Raw genomic sequence first — 20,234 nt, forward strand, 5'->3', positions numbered from 1 at the left:
CTCCACGCAGCCTTCTCTTCTCCAGGCTGAACAGCCCCAACTTTCTCAGCCTGTCTTCATACAGGAGGTGCTCCAGTCCCCTGATCATCCTCGTGGCCCTCCTCTGGACTTGTTCCAAGAGCTCCATGTCCTTTTTATGCTGTGGACACCAGAACTGTACACAATACTCCAAGTGAGGTTTTCTAACTTCCTACTGTTTTAATGTTAGTGACCCAAGACAAGGACAGAGACCTAAAATGAGCAACAAAACCATGGACCTTCATTTAGAGACATTATCTGTTTAATAAATATGACTGTAAAAGCAATAAACAATAGCAATTATACATTACGCTACATTGTATTTAACGAAAGGGGAAAAGAAAATGAAAAAGTACATCAAAAAAAGTGATTTTAAAATTAGAAATAGTTCCAACACTATAAGAAAACTTTTTGATTGGCTTACTATAAAAATAAGTTGGCTAATGTTGGACTTCAGTGGGGACTATTGTACAGTTGCTGCCAATACTTGCCCATCTTTCATAAAGCTGTAGTTGCAAAGACAACAGCAAATCCAAACTGCTGTGTTTCTGTACCTGTCTTCAGAGAAACAACAGAAAGAGGCAGAGGACTCTGTTCAATGATTATCCTTTAACTACAATGTGTCTAGTGTTCACTTGGTATCACTTTTTTTCTTTGCCAGCAAGTTGATTTGGGCTTATATCCAATTTGTGAAATTCAAACCCACCACCACTATGAACCCCCTGCCCAGGGACTCTGGGCAACACCAGCAACATTGCTTTCTCCTGGTTTTGACTCAGCTTGATGTGCACAATGTCTACTGACCAAAATTCACTCCTGTCAAGAATCAGTATGCCTCCTACATGTGCTACACTGGTCTCTATTTCCCTTCACCTAACACAGTTAAGTGTACATTGGTTACTATCTTTTTCTCTTTGCACTTCAAACCAAAGTCCTGGTGCTAGGTTTACCTGAGTTGGGTTGGAAATCAACAGCTGTAATGACCACGGATTAATTTGTGGACAGCCAGTGTCATGGGAGTACTTGTTCGATGTATGCTAAACTTGTTTACCTGCTGTTCCCTTTCATATTCTACGTGAACATATCCTGCAACCTCATTTCTGATTTCAGTGTAAGATACAAGCTTATTGGTAAGAAAATAGATCTTGTGCAAGAGTAGTCCTGTGGTGCTGGGGCTCAACATGCATGGCAACAATCTCAGGCCAAATTCTCCCTCCTTTGCCCAGAGTGGAAGGAATTTGTCCATATCTCCAACCAAGGTGGGCTGCCAAGAAGGCCATAGGAAACTGTGCATAGACCTTTTCCTGCTCCCTGTTCTATGGGCAAGGTGTCTCTCAAAAACTGACAAGCCCTGGGGTGACTCCCAAAGGCAAGATCTCCTGGGGCTTCCCCAGACAAATCCAAACATCAGCACTAAATGCAGTTGAGGGTGTTACTAGGGCTTTCTCTTAGACAAAATTGAAGGCGTAAGGCTGGTACAAAGTACAGTGTAAGTCCATGCTGGCAATAAACTTCTGCAACTGCAGTATGGACAGACCTCCCTCCTTGTAAAGCATGCTAGTTCTGTCCCATTCAAGGTTAGGAGGCAAAAAGTTATCTTTCAACAGTGGTATCAGTGGGATGCCTTGGTGTGAGTAGGCTAAAAAAGCTGTTTAAGAAAGAGCCTGGCCTTGTGGTTGGGATCACCCAAAATTGCACCCAGCCTCCTCGCAGCCGTGGGGCACAGGCAGCAGCTGCAGCTAGAGGAATGAAGGGCAGAGTCCAAACAAAGACAAACCAGACTGACCAAGAATACTTTCAGTGCTTTGAAACTCCAGTGTGATTTTTCGTGTGTGTCCTATGAAAGTCTGCTGGGGCGGCTAGCCCTCCCGCAGCCCAAAGTGCTAAAAGAGCAGTTAAATCTAAAGCCAAGAACCCTAAACATCCCCTCCCACCTCCCCCAGCACTTCTCCCCCCACATCCCAGCCCACCCCTCTCCCTAAAGAAGTGACCCCCATGCATATTCTTGGCTATACCATTATGAATTTTCTACAAATTAGAGACAGATCCGAAAAAAGAGAGTGGAAGGGTGAGGGGAAGGGCCGCAGGAGTGAATAGTGGTACCAGATCCTCTCCCCCCACCCACCCCACTAAAATTGAACACCTGTACAATGCAGTTCCACTATGGTCTCAGTATAATGTCCACATGCACAGGCTTAAAGCTAAAAACCCTTTGTCATCCGAAGAATTAAAAAGTCCAAATGCAGTGAGCTCTCCCTAATTTTTTTAGATATAGATATGCATCGGTGTCCTCAATTCAACCATTTACATAGGTAGGGATTTCTTTTGTGCTCTGGGGCTCAGCAGCTGTGGAAATACTTCCTGCGGCAAAAAAAAAAGGAGAACAAAATAAGAGTCAGTAAATAACAAGTGTGATTAGCCAAGGAACATGTTAGAAGGTATCACCTTGTTTGCCTTTGGGATTCAACTGTTCCAGACAGACAAGTTCTTCCCAGAAATGTTTTCCTGTCATTTAAAACACTGAAGGTGATGTCCTGTTCTTTTGCTAATGAAGATGATTAATGCATTTTGAAGAGGGAGAGGCCAGAGCAGAGGGGTGGAGGGAAGGAGGAGTTGTGGTCCTCAGAGGAAACTCATTTGAAATGATAAGATGTTGGAGATTTCACAAATAACCTTAAGCTTTGCATTTGCAAAAGAAGAGCCTAAACTACTCACATCAAGAAAATAGGAACCATGGGGTTTTGCTGCCAGTCTGGAGATAAAATTAAATCATCTAGCGACATTCATTCAGATTCCTCCAAGGAAGGATCCCTGAATGTTAGTCAAAGGAGTTCAAAAAACCTGGCTTCTGAACAAGCATACAAAAGAGAAACACCCAATTACAGTCTTGTTTTGTTTTCCCAAAAGAAAGAAAACTCATTTTAAAAGAAATTGCTCTTTTCCAGAAACAGATGAGGTGGTTGTATAGGAGAGTGAAGAGCCCTTGCACTTCCTATTCTGTTCATACCTATGTCCAGACCTTTTCATTTTCTCAATGATCTCTGATTGTTGGACTGATTCCTTTTGATAGAGAATTGACGCCATTTATCCCACACATTTACCTTTCACAGTTACAGGTGTAAACCAAGGAGTTATAAAAGGCTAATTTCTGATTCAATAGTGTCCAGTATCATGGCTGAGAAACACACAAAATGCTGGCGATTGTAGAAAGCCAGAAATGCTACAGTTACACCAAATGAAAACCTACCCCCAAAAGGCTTCAAGGGTTTAGTTTCCAGCACCAGCAAGAGCAGTTTTGAAGGTATCTTGAGTAGAGCTAGCAAGTGACTGACTCCTGCCACTTCTGTCTCAGTGACCTGTGAAAACATTTCCCTACCCCTGAACAGCATGAACCATACGCTTTTCATTCTTTTAGAAAGGGTAAGCTCAAAGCCCATCTTAATTATAGAAAGAGGGTTCCTGACCTGAAATTGGGTGTTTCTCCCTTAGCACCAAGTTTGCCTTGGAGGCTTCTGAGGGAAAAAAAGAAAAAAAACCAAACAAACAAACAAAAAAGAATTGTTAAAGTTTAGGACCCACCGCTCCGCGTCTTGGCTTGAAACCTCTTGGTGATCCACAAGCCTTTTGGAAGTCCTCTGTCCAGACTACCTTGGTTGCATTTCCTTTCCTTGGGTTCTGGACTGTGGCCTGAGGTTGCTCTGTATGGGGAACACCACATGGGAAGGTTGGTCCCCTCACTTCATCCTGTATCCTGCTAAGCCTGGATGTCCAGGTCTGCTGATAAATAGCTACTTAAAAGCTTTTAATAGCTATCAGATCTCTCCTTAGTGAACAGGTGAGATCAGTATTGACTGCAGTGGGGCTTCCAACTTAGACAGTAGTTTCATCAAGAGACTTCTTCTCTTTTCTACCAGGTTATTTCACAGGCCACAATCTTAGCACATCACATTCCCTCCTTTAATTGCCCTTCCCCTTGCTCCCTCTCAGCAGTAGCTATGACTCCCAGGCTGCTTTAGTGAATACTCCCATATATTTTAGGGACATCCCCAAGTGGAATCTAAGGTTTGGTTAAGCTGATGAAATTGTGCAAATAAGGGATCTCAGTTACAACTATGTCTCACTCCTGCATAAGTCGAAACAGCTGTAAACTTTAATTCCTCTAAAGTAGGTCCATGTCCTTATTTGCAGGGGTCCTGTACTGTACCTCTGGTCTGGTCCTGCAGAATTGTCACCCCACAGGTTAAACTGAGCCATGCCTGAGCAATGCCTAAGCAATGCCAGCTTTACCTGAACACATACCCAGGCTGAAACACCTCTGGCTCCATCCCAACCCTTTATCTGTAGTCAGGGTAACAGAAGACGTATAAGCATGAGCGAATGTGTTACTGATCTCAGTATGCCCCCTTGAAGTCTATTCACTTTAGGTCCTGTGAAAGCCTGCTTTGCAAATTTTCAACCACAGAGGCCTGTAGGAGATATCAGCCTGAGGGCAAACCCAGCTGTCCATTGCTGAGATCCCAGGTTTTGCTCAGTATCCCTGGGAATCAGCCAGGCTAGCATTGCTGCTGGCAATAAGGTCTGGCACAGCACAAAGGCCAGAGCAGTCAAAACATCATAGCTTTTAGATATGACTTACCAAATCACCTGCTCACCTCCATGTTCCAGGTGAGGGTGGCTGAAGTCCTCCTGGATGTGGGGTTTAGACCCGCAACTACATCAGCCCCAGCAAAATAAATTAAATTGCCTTATAGTGCAAGTTAAGAGCTGGCAGGATTTTTAAGAAGGGGAAGGGATCTACACAGAGCAACTAGGAGAGAGAAAAAGCCTAAAATTGTTCCCCTCCCTTTCATCACATGGCAGTGAGGGAAAGGGAAGAGTAAGCAAAGTTTCCTGTAGCAAAACTAATGTTGCAGCAGAAGAGGACAGGGGAAGGAGTGTGCAGGAATATGGGAAGGCGGGAGGCTGAGAAAAGGGTTAGCCAATTATAAGTCAGAGTCTGACCAGCTGTGGGATGCTGCAAGTTATTTACCTATGGGCTGGACTTCCAACTTCTCATCTACTAGTTGCTCAGGGCTCATCAGCTCACTTTGAGGGATATTAGGTATGCTTTCCCTCTGACTGACTGGACTGACCATCTCTTGATCTTTTTCATTCTGCATCTGTGCATATATATTAAGGCCAGGAATCTTCCTAAAACATTAACAGAAACCATCATTGTGGGGTACTCTGGCATATGATGTAGCATCAGCTTTTACAAACCAAGAAACAAATCACTGCAAAAAAGAAAACCCAACAAAACCCAAATACCTCAGTGAAAGGCAGCAATGGGGAGAAGGAAATGGCTCATGGAGGGTCATACCTTTTGAACTTGTAGATTACAAAGACAGCTAGTCCCACAAAAACAACAGAGAGGAGCATCAGCATAGCTGAACCACTGTGACTGGGAGTGAGGTCCACAAGGGGAGCTGCAAGAGAGGGAGAGAAGGTTACAGCCACCCCCAGACTTCAGCAACAAGTTTCTGCCTCCAGAAACATAGCTCATCCTCCCCTTATTGCAATTGTAGCATCTGCGCAGATGTCTCCAGGGCTTCTCTCCCTTTCTAATCCACCTGGGAAGAAACCTGGGTTCAGACCATTTGCAGGGCTCAATCTATCCCTTCACGTGAAGTCCCATAGCTTTCTCCTTAGAGGCCTCTCTCCTCTGGCCTGAAAGGACTGACTCAACCATACTCTCCTATACTGCAGACAGTCCCCCACAGTAGTTGCAAATAAGGTCATTTGGGTACCAAACCCACCATTTTCTGGACTATCCTGGAGCTGCCTGTGGGCTAACTTGTCATGTTGATTTTCTGTTTTGCTTAGAGCTAGTTTGGGTAGCTCCCAATGGATAGTGAATAATGAGCAACTGATGCCTCAGTTGTAATGAAGCAACAATGCTCACCAAATGTATTGTTCTCTGCTCAGTCCTGCTCCTTCCCAAGCAGAAGTGCAGCGCCCTTCACAGACACTGCCTCAGCATCCATGTGTTACCATGGGAAGCTCTTCTCACATCTCTGACATTTTAAGTTTCTTCCTTTATCTCTTTCCTATTCTTCTGAACGTGTTCTACTCTTTCTCTCGGTGCCCTGCTTTCTCTTCTAGAAGTCTTCCATGCAAGAGTGTGCAGAGTTTCAAGTTAAAAAACCACCACCAAAACCAACCCTAATCAAGCAAAAGTTTCGCTGTGCTTCTCCTTAGTTTTGCTCACCACGTTTTCATAGCTGCTTGCTAAATAAGGCCACATAAGACAGCCAGGAGCATGGTTTTCCCAGAAATACAAAGTAAATCGTATTAAAAGAGAGTTCCCATCACTCACACACACACACACAAACTGAAAGGCATCTAGCATCCAAAAAGGACACATATAGGTCCAGTGGTCTCAGTTGTTCATGCAGACAGTAATAGCACATACTGTAGTCAGATATACAGCTGTAGCTGTGACGTTATACAGGGCTAATGTTCACAGTAGATACAGCCTCACTGACTGTCTCTATCTGGCATCACATACAGAACAAGGGGTAGGCAGTGTCTTCCTCTGCAAGGCAGTGAAAGTTAACTTGAACCATACCCATCATGCACATCCTCTTTCTCTCTCCCACTTCACATGCACTGAACAGACTCATCCTAAAACAGAGCCAGAAGACACAAGAAAACGCACACACAGGCAATACTCAGCCACACACATCACATACACATTTTCAGCTGTCACACTCAGCCTGATAAAGCCAAAAGAGAAGTAAAAAGACTCCTCCTTCCCACATGAAGCAGGTTATCCTCAGGAAGGTGAGGAACTGGGATTAAAAGATCTATTAATAGGAATTCCTCACAAACCTCTACTCTATCCTCCTTTGCGTCTGTATTTTGTGGGTCTCTGCAGTTCTGTGGGATGACAAATTGGCTATCTGACCGACTCAGACTCAGCATCAATGTTCTTGTTATGATGCTGTACTGAGAGCCCGGTAATAAACAGCTATTTAATTGCTTTATGAGGAATATTAGCATATTTTACTCTGCCTTAGAATTGAGGTTCTTGTCTGTTGGGTTGGGGACGTTGTTGTTGCTTGGGTTTTTTCATGAGAAGGAATAAACACCATGAGTGAATTGCAATCAGTTGCCCACAGTTGCTGTAAATTAATCCACCCTTCAGTGTGGCCTGAACAAAGTAGAAGGAGGTGTGAAATGTGCTGAGGCCAATGCCTGTCATCCTTTTGCGCTCTAGGGAAGGCACATGCTCACATACAACTCACACCACACAGAGTTTCATTTCTACAGGTTCTGCTTGAATACCCACACCAAGCTAGTTTACATAACTGCACTTTTGTGCAGAGAGGCATGGGAACATAAATGTAGGCATATGTATACATACATGTGTGCTTACAAAAACAAATGCTGAGCTTTTCGGTTTAGTCAACTTCAGCCCAGAGTTCAATACAGAGTCACAGTGAAAAGGCTCAGAAAGAAGGGATACCATGGACCAGAACAGAACCTCTGCATCATGTGCTTCCCCCTGGATCACATTTTCTAGAGATTCCTTCTAGTATTGGCTTGTGTTCCAGGTTTCCCTGCTTTATTTCTTTCTTTTTTTTTTATAAAATTGGATTTCAAAAGGACAATTCTTCCTTGTCAACCAAAACAATAGTTTTCAGGAGTGATCTAAAACTCTCTTTTGGTGTTCTGTCAAATTCTAAACTATTCCCAAGTTGTGATGTTGTGAAATTGGGCCTTTTATTTAGACGGGGAACTAAGTCATGACCTCTGCAGATGGATAAGGACCCATACTTCCTCAAAGACCTTACAGTAGCTGCTCTCTGGGCTTTTAAATGTCTAGTTTGGCAGTTCAGACTCATTTTGAATTCTTACTGAATCATATTTCTGCAAGAGACAAAATCTTGTAGTGTTCCTATAGGACACTGTGAAGCCTGTTTACAGCAATCACTCATATCTCACCAGTGGCTTCGAAGACAAATACAACAAAACCCACCTACACAAATGTGTGTTTGCATCTATTATGGCTAAAAAGTACTCGTTCCTGGGATGTGTGTAAATACAAACAAAAACATGCATTTCTGGTTAGCAGAAAGAGCATGTCTAAGCCAAGCACCCTCTGCAGGTAATGCTGTATCTGAAGCTCACATTAAGATGCTTTTAGATATGTTTCCTTTATGAGATGGCCACTGAGCATTTTCTAAAAGTACGTATAGAATCACTGGTTATTGTTGAAAATTCATGTGGACAGACACCAGCTTGGGCAGACCTGTTCACACCATAAAAAGCCATTTTGCCAGTACAAGGAAACTGAGGCTTTTAATTTGAAAGTTAAGAAAAGAAGATGATACCAACTGATCAGTATCATTAGCAGCTCCTGGAGAAAAGGAATTCCTGGGAATAGATTTGTTAGAATCATACACTGGTTTGGGTTGGAAAGGACCTTAAAGATCATCTAGTTCCAACCCTGCTGTCATTGGCAGGGGCACCTTCCACTAGACCAGGTTGCTCCAAGCCCCATCCAACCTGGCTTTGAATACTGCCAGGGATGGACATAAACATCTTCTCTGGGCAACCTGTTCCAGTGCCTCACCACCCTCCTATCTCTTGTAATAAATCCTACCTCTTGTTAAATAGGGCCTGTGCTGTTAAATGAGGGTTTAGCATACAGAATAGACAGATACTCTTGTAATTAAATATCAGGACTTTGGAGATGGTTCATTTTAATATAGGATTAGTTGAAGTCCGAACTGCCTAATCTTATGTTTGTGCAATATGAAAATTGATTCTAGTCTTTCAGATTGCTGAACAGCTCCTGAAATGTGCTTAGTGGCTTAGAATGTTTGTTGACTCTAAAATAGCTGAATAAATCCAGGGCTAGCTGGTAACCTTTGCACTGTGTGATCCAGGCTGAATATGCCGTGGTACTACTCAGCTGTTGAATATTTCAGAGGCAGCCCAGAAGTATGCATTTCTACTGATACTTATACTGCATTTCCATCAACAGAAGCAAATTCTTGCACATCAGTAAGCAAAAGGATTAGTTGTAAATGCAAAGCCACTATATCTTTTTGTCATGATAAAGAAAGGGGAGGTGGAGCAGGCATTTTAATGTCTGTCCATACACTGATCTGTTATTGCAATATAAAAATAAGAAATGTTTAAAATACAGCTGGTAGCACGCTACTACCATCAAGGAATATATTGGTGGCTGTGATAGATGCAACAAAGGGTGTACACAGAAAGAGGATACCGACCTGTTGTTAAATGGGCAGCATGGACAAGGATTCGAACTCCTGGCTTCAACTCAAAATGGACCAGGTTTTGGTTCAGTTTCTGAATCAGTCTTTCTGAAATCTGGAAAAAAAGGAGAAAATAAGAAATGTATTTGTTTCTTGATCATTGTTTTAAATTGCCAGTAGGTGGTAGGGAATGAAGCTGAAAGCAAAGCAAAGATTTTGCAGAGGCACCAGACTTTCCGAGCACAATTTCCTTTCACCTTACAGAGAGGGAGTTTGTGAAAGCTGAACATCTGCACTATCTCTCGAGCAGTTTGCGTACAGTTAGCAATGACTGATAGCAACAAGCTGCCCTGTCACACCTCTGGAAGAGCAGCCCAGCAGCAAAAGGAACTGAGTCCCAGAGGACTCATTATGCCCCCAAGTACAAGTATCTGCAGGACCAGCCAGCATCAGCACATAGGTGAATTACGTTTACTATTCAAGCAAAGAGAAGCATTTTGATTGGTAACACTCATCCACTCATTACAAATAACATTTTGATTGTTGAATGGCCAGTTCCATGATCTTAGAGCATGTTCATAACACGTGATACACCTGAATCAAAAAGTCCTTACCCCACCTTGCACCTTAATTTCAAGTCCTAAAAATAAATCTAATTTCATGAAGCTGTGAGTTCAAGCCAGCTGCTCCCTAATCTGTAAGCGTGTACCAAACCCAGCTCAAATCTGAAAACATTTACTGACTACATAGTGTGGCTTAAACAAAACCCATGTTCCATCTATTCGTATGGGTCACGCACAGAGAGAACATGCTCTTACATTCTCTCTTTCATGGGAGAGACATTCTACAGAGCTTTTAGATTATTAGATTATTTTACCAGAACTCTGATGACAAGAGCTTTAGCAGAAATGAAGCAGGCTACTCCTCCTTAAAGAACACAACAGAAAAGATGAGTATTTGCTCAGACAAGACCCTATGAGTTCTGTATTTGCACAGTGAGGAAGCCAACTTTGGTCCAATCTGTTGGTAAACATTCATATTTTTAAGTCAGTTTGCCACAATATTCACAGAGCCACTATCTCCATATCACTCTTAATTACATCCAAGGAGTTCTAGGCATGTTGCCATTAAAAGCAAAAAGTCCAGACACATGAATCAAGGAATGGAAGCCTATAGACATGGAGTTAGAAATTTGTTGTGTTTCTTTTGTATGTTCATTTGTTAGATGTCTCATGTATTTCATATTTTCTTACAGCAGTGACCAATTTTCCAGTTGAACATAGCCACTGTTCTGCATGTTGCTTTATTAGGGAAAAGTGGTGGGAAAACTGCAAAGAAAAACCACTGGCACCCCATAACCCTCATTATGCAGTTGCTGACAACATGCTCTTATACCCATACCAAGATCAAGAGAAACTGTATACTAGTGCTCACCGCTTAATTTAATTTGTTTTAAATAAATTCTTATTCCATCTTGAAGATTAATGAAAGATTGTCAGAAAAAAAGAACATTCCAATAATTTTTACACCATCTTTTTCATGTTCTTCATTTTTGTCTGGTTGAATTATTTCAGTAAACGCTACCCAGATATGATTAGATGTTCTCAGGCTATCATTCATCAGAGTATGAGATTTATCTGCCCTTTTCATTTTTTTTTTTAACATTCTTAATGGCTCTTTCAATACTCTTGGCTTATGCACTTCATTTCTGGCTGCTGATCACTTGAATAGGTGCCTTTGGTACAATATCAATTTGGCAATAACTCTTACAGGCATTTTATTTATATTTTTTAATACATCTCTTTAAAGTTTACAATTTTTTTTATGGGTGCCAGAATAAGCAGTAAATATATTTCTTCCAATAGCAAGAAAAAAGTACCACCTGCTTACAAAGAGCCATCTGCTGAGCTCAGAGCAGCAGGGACAGTGACACAAAGATGAGCCGTACATGAAGAAAGCCTGGGAAGCAAATTATATCCCTCTTTAAGAATTTTAGCATATTAATAACCAAGACTGACGAATATAATGAGTGCTTCATTTCTAAAACTGGAGCAAAAGATGCAGATCGACATGCCATAACCCAGGTACGTTAATGGCTTGTGGAAATAAAGGGAAAAGTATTCTGGCCATTTCCAGTCCCAAACATGACCTCCATACCCCTGCAAGAATTATGTTCCTTTCTGCTCTGAGGTCCTGAGGCTGCTGGGGGAACTGAAAAAAAGCCACCACAGGACAGTAAACTGAAGAAAAAAGCCAACCACATTGTGCCATTCCTCTTCAAAACATTGTGATAGCTACAAAAAGTGGTCAGGGAAATAGTAGTGGTAATAACCATGCATGATACCTTCTAGACAAAAAGAGGCTTAACGTGATGTATAACTCAGAATGCAGCTAGCAAATATTGCTATCTAGTATTGGAGAATGGTTTCATCAAGGATTTGGACAAGAAACGGAAGCATAGCAGAAGCTTGAGAAAGTCAGCACGAGAAGGGACCATAGACTTTGTTGGACACCAATGACATGAAGGAACACTGAGATCTCACCTTGCCTGCTAGAGGACTCCTGCAGTGCAGAGTGAAAAGGGCAAAACAATAGCACTGTTTATAGTAATGCTTTACAGTCAGGTAATTGCTAAGCTGCAATGTTTACATTACAGCTGAGAGGTGCTGTGGAAACCTCCCAGCAGGTGAATTGAGCATGTGAGAGAAAGCTCAACCAACATTCTTGTCTGTCGAGCTGGTGACAAAGAATAATAGGAAGGAGAGCGGCAGTAAGAGTGGTAGCAAGAAAAAGGAAGAAAGGCAGAGAGAAACAATCACAACTGAAGCTTATTATTACGGTATTGCATTGTTACCTCATCATGAATAAGGACTTCATTGTACTATACCCTATACAAATGCAACTCAGAATAAAATTATTTCTGCCTGAAACCATCATTATCTCATCAGAAGCCTGAAATAGCCGTCACTGTTCCAGGACTATCTGCGAAGTGTCAAAACAGGAAGCAATTGCTCATGCTTCTGAGAGTATACAGCAGATTTCCTTGGCTCAATTAATTATATGCTCTCCCAGTGGCTTTTCTGGGTGCAGCTTTCTTGCCTGAGTCTTTATGGAATCTGAACAAGTAAAAAAATGAGTAACAGACTGAGGCTTTCAAAAGTGCCAGAAGTTCTTGTGAGATTCAGACATCTGCCTTCCTCAGGCAGCTCTGGAGATTCCCGACACACACTTCTGAGGGAAGAACAGATGCATTCCAACATGTTTTTAAAATGTTTGCTTGCTTGGTACAATATTTTCATTTTGCTTTATGTGGAAAGTCTGATTCTCTTTGAAATAGACATATAGATAGTATAGAGAGAGGGAGAAAAATTCACTTCTGTACTTCTAAAAATATCTGAAATAGAAACCATACACAGTGGTTTACAAACATCATTATTTGAAGTCAACAAGCAGGTTACACACAGCTAAAGGGCCACTGTGATTGTACACTGCTCTCCAAAGCTGAACCTGACAATGTTTCTGGTCCTCACATGGTCCTGAGGGGATCTGTGAACTGTAGATCACTTATGACACTCACTTCGAGACTGGAGAAGTGCCTCTTTGGCTTTTCTTGTTGTATCAAGTCTATGTCTAACTCAGTTATCAGACTTTAACCAAGAGTGGTTCTGACTCACTGAATTTGTTTACAACATAAAGCGTCTCTGAAGTAAATCCCCACACAAAGCCTGATCTTAGTCACTGAGATAATGAAAAGGTTTCAATGGCAAACATTTTGGGTCCTGTGCTTCCCTTTATTTCTGCATTCAAAGCAGTACCATGGATGCATTTTTGTTTAAAAAGCAAGTAAGGAAATATCAAAATACTTTGGCCTGTTTAAAAAATAGCTATGTAATGGTTGAACAGCTAGACCTTCAATTAGAGAGCAGGCTGGCCTCAGGCCTGTCCCTGTTTCTCTCTCACTCCTGGAGATGCAACTAACTCAGCTGAAGACTAAACTTCTCAGAATAGCAACCTCCTCATTTATAGTCTTCAAGTGTCTCCCTTGTGAAAATAATTAGCTTTCAGAATTAGTTTTGGTCCTTAACTGAGCCTCATTGACTTTATCTGCTTCATTTGCAGAATTAAGCATGATGTGCAAAAATAATTCAGTAACAGAAACCATTCTTCATGTACCATTTTTCATCAAAGGACACATAATGAATAATAATAACAGACAATTTGTGAAGGAAAAAAAAAAAGAGATTCCAATTTAAAAATGGAACAAAACAAAAATTAATTTGGCTTCTCTTAGCATTTTGTCAGAATCAGGACTTTGAAAGAACCATGTGCACCAAGAAGCAGAATTATCACTCAGAAGGTCATTTCCCATACCCTTATTGAATTTTGAAACCTCTGGTGTAAATTGGTTTAGACTAATTGAATGTGATTCAACTGTGCCAGTATGTACCAGCTTGGAATCTAGATAATTTTATAGATACTGTGCAAGCATCTCAACTAATGACTGTTACACTTCAACTCATTGAGTAAATCAATAAACAACTAAGGAAAGAATTATGCACATTGATTGGTAGGAAGCAACTTGAACTGACATTAAAAAAGTGAATCAGGAGTCAGGGCAAATGCGAATTACTTTAAATTGTGCCACTCACCCTGCATATCTTGTTTACTTTACATGAGACCTCCAGAGCTTGCTTGCTTAGCACTGAGAAGAGCATAATCACTGACATAGGGGGTCCATCAGGAATTTCTTGAGATCTTTTAAGACAGATATTAAATTCAAGTTGCCATTAGTATCCAGAGATACTGTGAGAGCACAAAGCAAAAGACGTTCCCATGTTACTTTGGGGCAAGAGCTGACCAGAAGATATGAACCTGGATGTAAAAGCCAGGATCCATTGTAAATGAGCAAAGGTGATCAGAAGGAGACTTGAGAATCAAGGGCTGCTCCATACACTGAGCAAAAGATGAGAAGGCAAGAGGGCTGATAGCCATACAGCAGGAGTTAACTCAAAGATATTAAGACAAGCTATATAGACAGCTTCTTCTACAGCACATAAGCAGCTGATCAAAAACAGCTGGCTAACGAAAAGATCCCTTCGTACAAGGTCTTCTGGTTCATATTATTTCATTCTTTCCACGCCTGCCTTTAGTTCTTAGAGACTGTCTCAACCTTCCCTAAGCACCCAGTGGAAGATGGTCTGCATACAAAGGTACAGATGTTAAAAAAACTCTCGCTAGTAAACACTAGATGATTTACCCCCCTGCCTGCAATTTAATTTCCATGACAGATTGGCACCATTTTCTGTTAAGATTTGAAAGCATTAACTGTCATGATCTTGTTGCTAAAATATTTAGATGACAGGCATATCTGAAATACATCAGAGGAAAGAAAAGTAGTGAAAGTAAATATGCTAAAATACTCAAGCTTAGGAGAGTGAGTGAAAAGAATACATACAGAAAAAAAAGATAGAAGCTCCATCAGCTATAATGAAGCAGAAGTTAAAACTAAATCTGCTTTAAGGAAAGAATCCTAAGGTGCATACACATACAGGCTTCCTGAATGCCACTCTCCACAGTGTTAAATTCACCAGAGGTATCTCATCTCGGTTCATCACTGTCCATTTGATATTCAGCTATTCATGTCATTCTCCATCTCTTTGGCTGGATACAGATACTGGCCACAGCTGCAACATCTTGAGCACACCTGGCTACAAATCAGCTTGTGTTGCTGTTTGCTAAAGACTCCATCATGCTTGCTACGTTGCTGGTAGCTCTTCCCAGAGAAAAGATTAATGGCTTCAAATGCCATTAACTAGTTGCTCCTACTTCTATTTTGCATGCAGCTTTTACAGTTATTTTGAATAGTAAAAGCATGCAAATGGAGAATTAAAGGGAAACACAAGAAAACATGGAAACCTTGATTTGGTGTGAAAGCATCACTTTAGAATTCTCATGTATCTTCTGCTTACATCTCATTTGACTAACAGCAGACATGTTTGCTATGTTTGACAAAAAGCCCCTAACTAAAAAACAAGAAGAAGACAACTTGTGAAAAGTATAAATAAGATAGGCCTTCAGAATCTTCCTATTGAGTAAAACTGTGCACTGAAATAAACTGAGTATGAATCTGTGTGTTTGTATCACTGCCCTCTACTGAATTTTAAGAATATATTCTTACGCGTTAATTTTGAATTGGATTAGTACTATAAATTACTCAAAAATTACTTGAAATGCAATTAATTAGAGGTTTGTCCTTCCCTGAAGAGAAAAATTCAGTGCTTTTGAAGCAGTGGATCTGAGTTCTGTAATCATCCTGTCCATAAAGGTGATGTAACAATTGCATGCCAGCCAGGTGGCCAATGGCAATCTGGGTAGCTGTTTCTCTAAGATTTGGTATATTTTAATGGTGTTGCAGTGACAACACGCAAATCAAACACCAGCATTTTACGACTCCCAATTATTTCTACATTTTTAAGCAGGTAGGTACACTGTCTTCAGTTACTGTGAAACCAAGCAGGGGAACCAAGTGTACACCATAGTGTGTCCCTTGCCTCTGTTCTGGTACCTGGCATGCGAATATGGTGGATTCAAGGCTGTATCCCTATACCCGGATCATATGATGACATGCATACGTGCGGAGTTTAGGAGGCTCTAGTAAGAGGGGAAAAGAGGGAGGTGTCTATAGAATAATCCATTCTCCTGGTAAATCCATGCCTACAGTGTGCATGGTGGGTTTTCTGTCCTTCTGTGGTATTTCATTCAGCTTAACCAACGTTGATTTTGACAATGAGCTAGGTTTTCCCTCCCTCGAGTATTGATACAAGGGATTTTGCAGAATAGAAACATTAATTTCTGCAACTCCTTTCCACCTGATTTATTCTGACTGCACATTTTCCAGGGACAGAAACTATTTGTCACTTTGTCTCTGGATAGGCTCGCCAGGTTTGTGTCAGGTTTGGAGAGTAACTTCTACATATGATACACCATCATGAAAAAAAGACCTATATAATTAAGTGTTTCCTGAAGAAATCTTATTCTATTGCAGTGTTTGTGCAAACTAGTTCCATTTTTGTTCCTGTATAGTTTAAAGTAATTAGAAAAAAATCATACAGAAATATAACTCCTTTGGGTGTGCACCTGCAAGCCCACAAACTCATATACATGCTTTTGAATAGCTTGTTGCGTGCTTATGAGCACAAAACAGATTTCTGTTCCTACTGGAAGAGAACATTACACATTACAGAGTACCTAAGAAGCAAAATAAATTGCCATCAGCAAAAGCATCTGCTCTCAGTACTCATCCCAGTGACTTCAGGCATAGGGAGAAGTTTCTCTGAAACACTTTGGGAAAGGGATAGTGAAGGATCACAGGACAAATGGATGACAAAACAGTGACAGTAACAGAATATGCTTCAAAGCTGAGGCCAAAGACACCTTTTGAGGCCCTCCTTAAGCCCTTCCCAGTGAAAATAATGCCATTTCCTATTGAAGTAATTAGGAAGTGGAAGGAAGGAGCTGCAGACTAGTAAGAAAAACATTCTGATCATCCTGATGGGAGCAGGGGAGATACTTCTCCATAAGAAACAGTGAGCTGCAAATGGGAAATAGTTTCTCTTTTCAAAGGTTACCATTTGGACCCTGCAGGATGCCAGAGAAGTTTCTGGAGTCCCATTGAAAATTACATTTCTTTCTTGTCCATAAAAAGGGCCATGAGACCACTGTCAGGGCTTCCTTTCTGCACAGCCACAGAGACTTCATTTGTGCAGGGGGAAGAAAGAAAGGGGCAAAGAGAGGGAGCAACTGGCAAAATACAATAAGCTGCTGAGTGCCGGAGAGGGGCAAGGTCAGCTGTAAATTTGAAAGTTTATGGACTGGCTTCCTTGCCAATTTGTGATGGAGGAAAGGAGAAGGGGGATGAAGAAGAAAAGGGAGAAAAGATTTTGCAGATCAGTAAATCTCCATTTTTTTTGTTTAGTACATGGGTGGTGAAAATTGCAGAGGAAAGTCATTTGTCAATAAAAGACAATGGCTAAGGATGCTGAGCAGGGGAAAGCTTAAGGATACAGTTACCTAGTGGTTTGAGGCCCAAAGTTAAGTTAATAGGGCTTTAGACCACTACAAGAGGCAGCAGCAACAGGCAGTAACAGGTCAGGCAGATGAAAAGGCTATGAGAAGACAAGAATACAAAAAGAAGAAAATACTGTTGATACATGCACTGATGGGAAGACTCCATTGATTCACAAATTGAGGGACAAATCCAAAGAGAAATGCTACACCCCTTGCGCCATCCAGTGGAGCAGCTGGCATCCAGTAACTCTGAGGATTTCACTGTAGCACTGAGGCTGTTGTGAGCTGATGACACCCTCTACCCCAATACTTATATAGTCCATACCAACATGGATACTCAGGGATAGTTATCTTTGCACCTGGAATATGAGGTAACAAACTGAGAGATAGTCCAGTATTTTTGCTCAGCACAGTGTTTTATCTTTAAGCCATGCTTGGCCCACCTGGTTGGCAGGATCTTTTGTGTCTGCAGGGTGGTATACTACTCCTCCAGTTGTCACAACCTACCTCAGCCTTGCACAGAGAAAACAATCTATAGTGGCTGAACCCCACTACCAGTATCATTAAGAGGGGAGATGGATAATCCACCCCCATCCCTGTGCATTAAAGTAACAAAGTTCAATCTGCCCAGGCCTACCACCCAGCTTTGTCCTTCAGTGCTTTCTAGACTTTTCACAGCCTCATAAACTTTGCCTTATGAGGCTACTTCAGTTCATGTTGGCAGAAGTCATGTCCTATATCCTTCCTGCCTTCTTCCTACTTCCAGGAAGTAGAATGAAACTTCTAAGGACACGACATCATACAAATGTATACCAATTTAATATTACTTAAGGGAACCCAAATAGGAGTCTCACCTCCTAAATACAGCTCCAAAACCTTTTTCCAGTGTTTGGAAGAAAAATTCCCTATTGAAATAATACAAAGCAAAATAAAACAAAACCCTAACAAAAAATCCCAGAGGATGGAGCATGTATCACAGTCATTGTTTAGACCCCAGTGAATCAGATGCATTTGTACCACAATTATTTTTTCCATCCTCTATTATAAATCCCCAAAAAGGCTATTTCACAAATGCATAAATACAATTCCCCATGTAATAGACACAATACCTGCTCTAGGTCTGCTGATGCTCTTTTATTTTCTCCTGTGGCATCTCGATTTGGTAAAATGAAGAGTTCAGCAGATGTGGGTAGACCAGGGAGCACTGCGACCAGAATATGCTTGCTTGAAATACCTGTTGCCTGATACATAGACAAATAATGGTCAGATAAACGTTGGGGATGGCACTGAATGATGAGAGCTTCTTTCCTAAGGCATCACAGTACTCATACAAATGATGTAGGGTATATCTGGTACAACAGGGAAAATCTTGTTAAAATCTACTGCAGGTAAAATGTCAGGGATTCATGATTTCCTGATCTAAGCTATTTTATCATTCTCCAGTAAAATATGCAGGGTCCTAAGGCAACAGTGATTATAAGGCGTGCTATAAGGAGCTCATAATTAACAGTTGCATATGGTATGATTTGCTTTGTCTAAATTTAGCTATTTTAAAGTTACCTGAGTATACCAAGTTAGTCCCCAAGGTTGTTCATTTAGTCAGCTGTAAGAAACCATATATTACTGGGCAAGAATATGTGGGCAGAGCTGCATTTTAGAGGTATGATTAGCCAAAACATCTTAAAAGCTTTGCGGAGACTCAGGGAGAGAGAAGATGATGAATCAAGTTTGAATCCCAAAAGCCAAAGACATTCTTAATAGTTCACATCCTGGGTCAATTCCACAAGTTAATGAGGACCATTTTATTATTTTTTAAGTGTTAAAGATTGTATTAATCTGCAAATTTTTATTTTTTTCTCTCATTGGCTGAAAATCTTAAGTAAGCAGTTAAAACTCAAAGCTCTTCAACAAAAATTAGCCAAAATTCAGAAAAAAAGTACCCCACAGGCATCCCTACCAGGGTCAGGTCTGCTCGTGTGTTTCAGCTGCTGCTACCATGACATTACAGAACCAGGCTGCAGAGTTATTCTACAGAAAGGAGCTAGTTTAGCCTTCAGGAAGTTTTGTGAGTTGAAAGGAGGAGAAACAGTTTGCTCAGTCTTCCTCCACTGACTCTTTGTATTGTGGATTATCTGTTTCCAAGTGCTGAATTTAGATCACTTTTAAAGGAAAAGAAAGAGTGCTCTCAGATATGAGACAGACCACAGCAGCTGGATGCAACACAGATATTCCCCTGCAGTCAGGACTTGCAACCCTCTCAGACATTAACTGGACCTAAACCTCATGAATCCTTCTCCCTAGTGGTTCAAAAGCAAAGTCTTGGAGCAGCTGCTCATTGAAGGAAATGATGGATGGAGGACAAGGAGGCAGCAAACCTGATTACAAATCACCATTACCTGAGCTTGGTCTGTGGCCATCCCATGTGTGACTGCTGACAGTGCAGGGAATACCCTGTGGAGCTATGAAAAGGGAACCCTTCTCTTCCACAGCACACCAAGGAAAAGCATGTAGTGTTGCTGTTGTTGGCTTGGGTTTTTTCTAATGTGGATGTAGAAGAAATATAACATGAAGGTCTCATACATTCTTTTCAGGTATTCTGTGAAGCCAGGGCTTGCATTATTTGTGCTTGCCTAACAGGTTGTTCCAAGATGTCAAGAAAAAGACACAGTACTACCAGTTTAAAAAGTCTTCCTTTTCAGAGGCTGGGAATGATTTTTAGTTTTTTTTTTTGTCTGGAAGCTTTTCAGCTGATCTACTCAGTTCATTTGTGTATTCATCAAAAGTGGGAGACAAGACTCAGAAAGTCAATGATGTGAGCAAATAATAATGATCGTAATACAAAATAGGATATTTTGTGCTAATATGAAATCATCCTTACACACA

At 41.1% G+C, this 20,234-nt stretch overlaps 1 protein-coding gene across 5 annotated transcripts in view; it reads right to left on the reverse strand.

Moving 5' to 3' along the window:
* Positions 1 to 258: 258 nt before the first annotated feature.
* Positions 259 to 20,234, reverse strand: part of SORCS1 (sortilin related VPS10 domain containing receptor 1) — a 300,139-nt gene continuing 280,163 nt past the window's right edge. For 2 of the 5 annotated variants that reach the window (XM_062601963.1, XM_062601968.1), the window contains 6 exons: positions 18,461 to 18,592; positions 9,300 to 9,399; positions 5,378 to 5,483; positions 5,048 to 5,208; positions 3,598 to 3,716; positions 259 to 2,379 (listed from right to left, as the gene is read on the reverse strand). In XM_062601963.1, the coding sequence (XP_062457947.1) occupies positions 2,323 to 2,379; positions 3,598 to 3,716; positions 5,048 to 5,208; positions 5,378 to 5,483; positions 9,300 to 9,399; positions 18,461 to 18,592 (675 nt within the window). In that variant the 3' untranslated portion in view covers positions 259 to 2,322. The remainder of the gene's footprint in view (positions 2,380 to 3,597; positions 3,717 to 5,047; positions 5,209 to 5,377; positions 5,484 to 9,299; positions 9,400 to 18,460; positions 18,593 to 20,234) is intronic. The other 3 variants (XM_062601966.1, XM_062601965.1, XM_062601967.1) reach the window with 3 other exon arrangements.

Source organism: Pezoporus occidentalis, unplaced genomic scaffold (genome assembly GCF_034315485.1).
Source record: "Pezoporus occidentalis ecotype Australia unplaced genomic scaffold, CSIRO_AGI_Poc_V1 ctg73, whole genome shotgun sequence".
Lineage (NCBI taxonomy): Eukaryota > Metazoa > Chordata > Aves > Psittaciformes > Psittacidae > Pezoporus > Pezoporus occidentalis.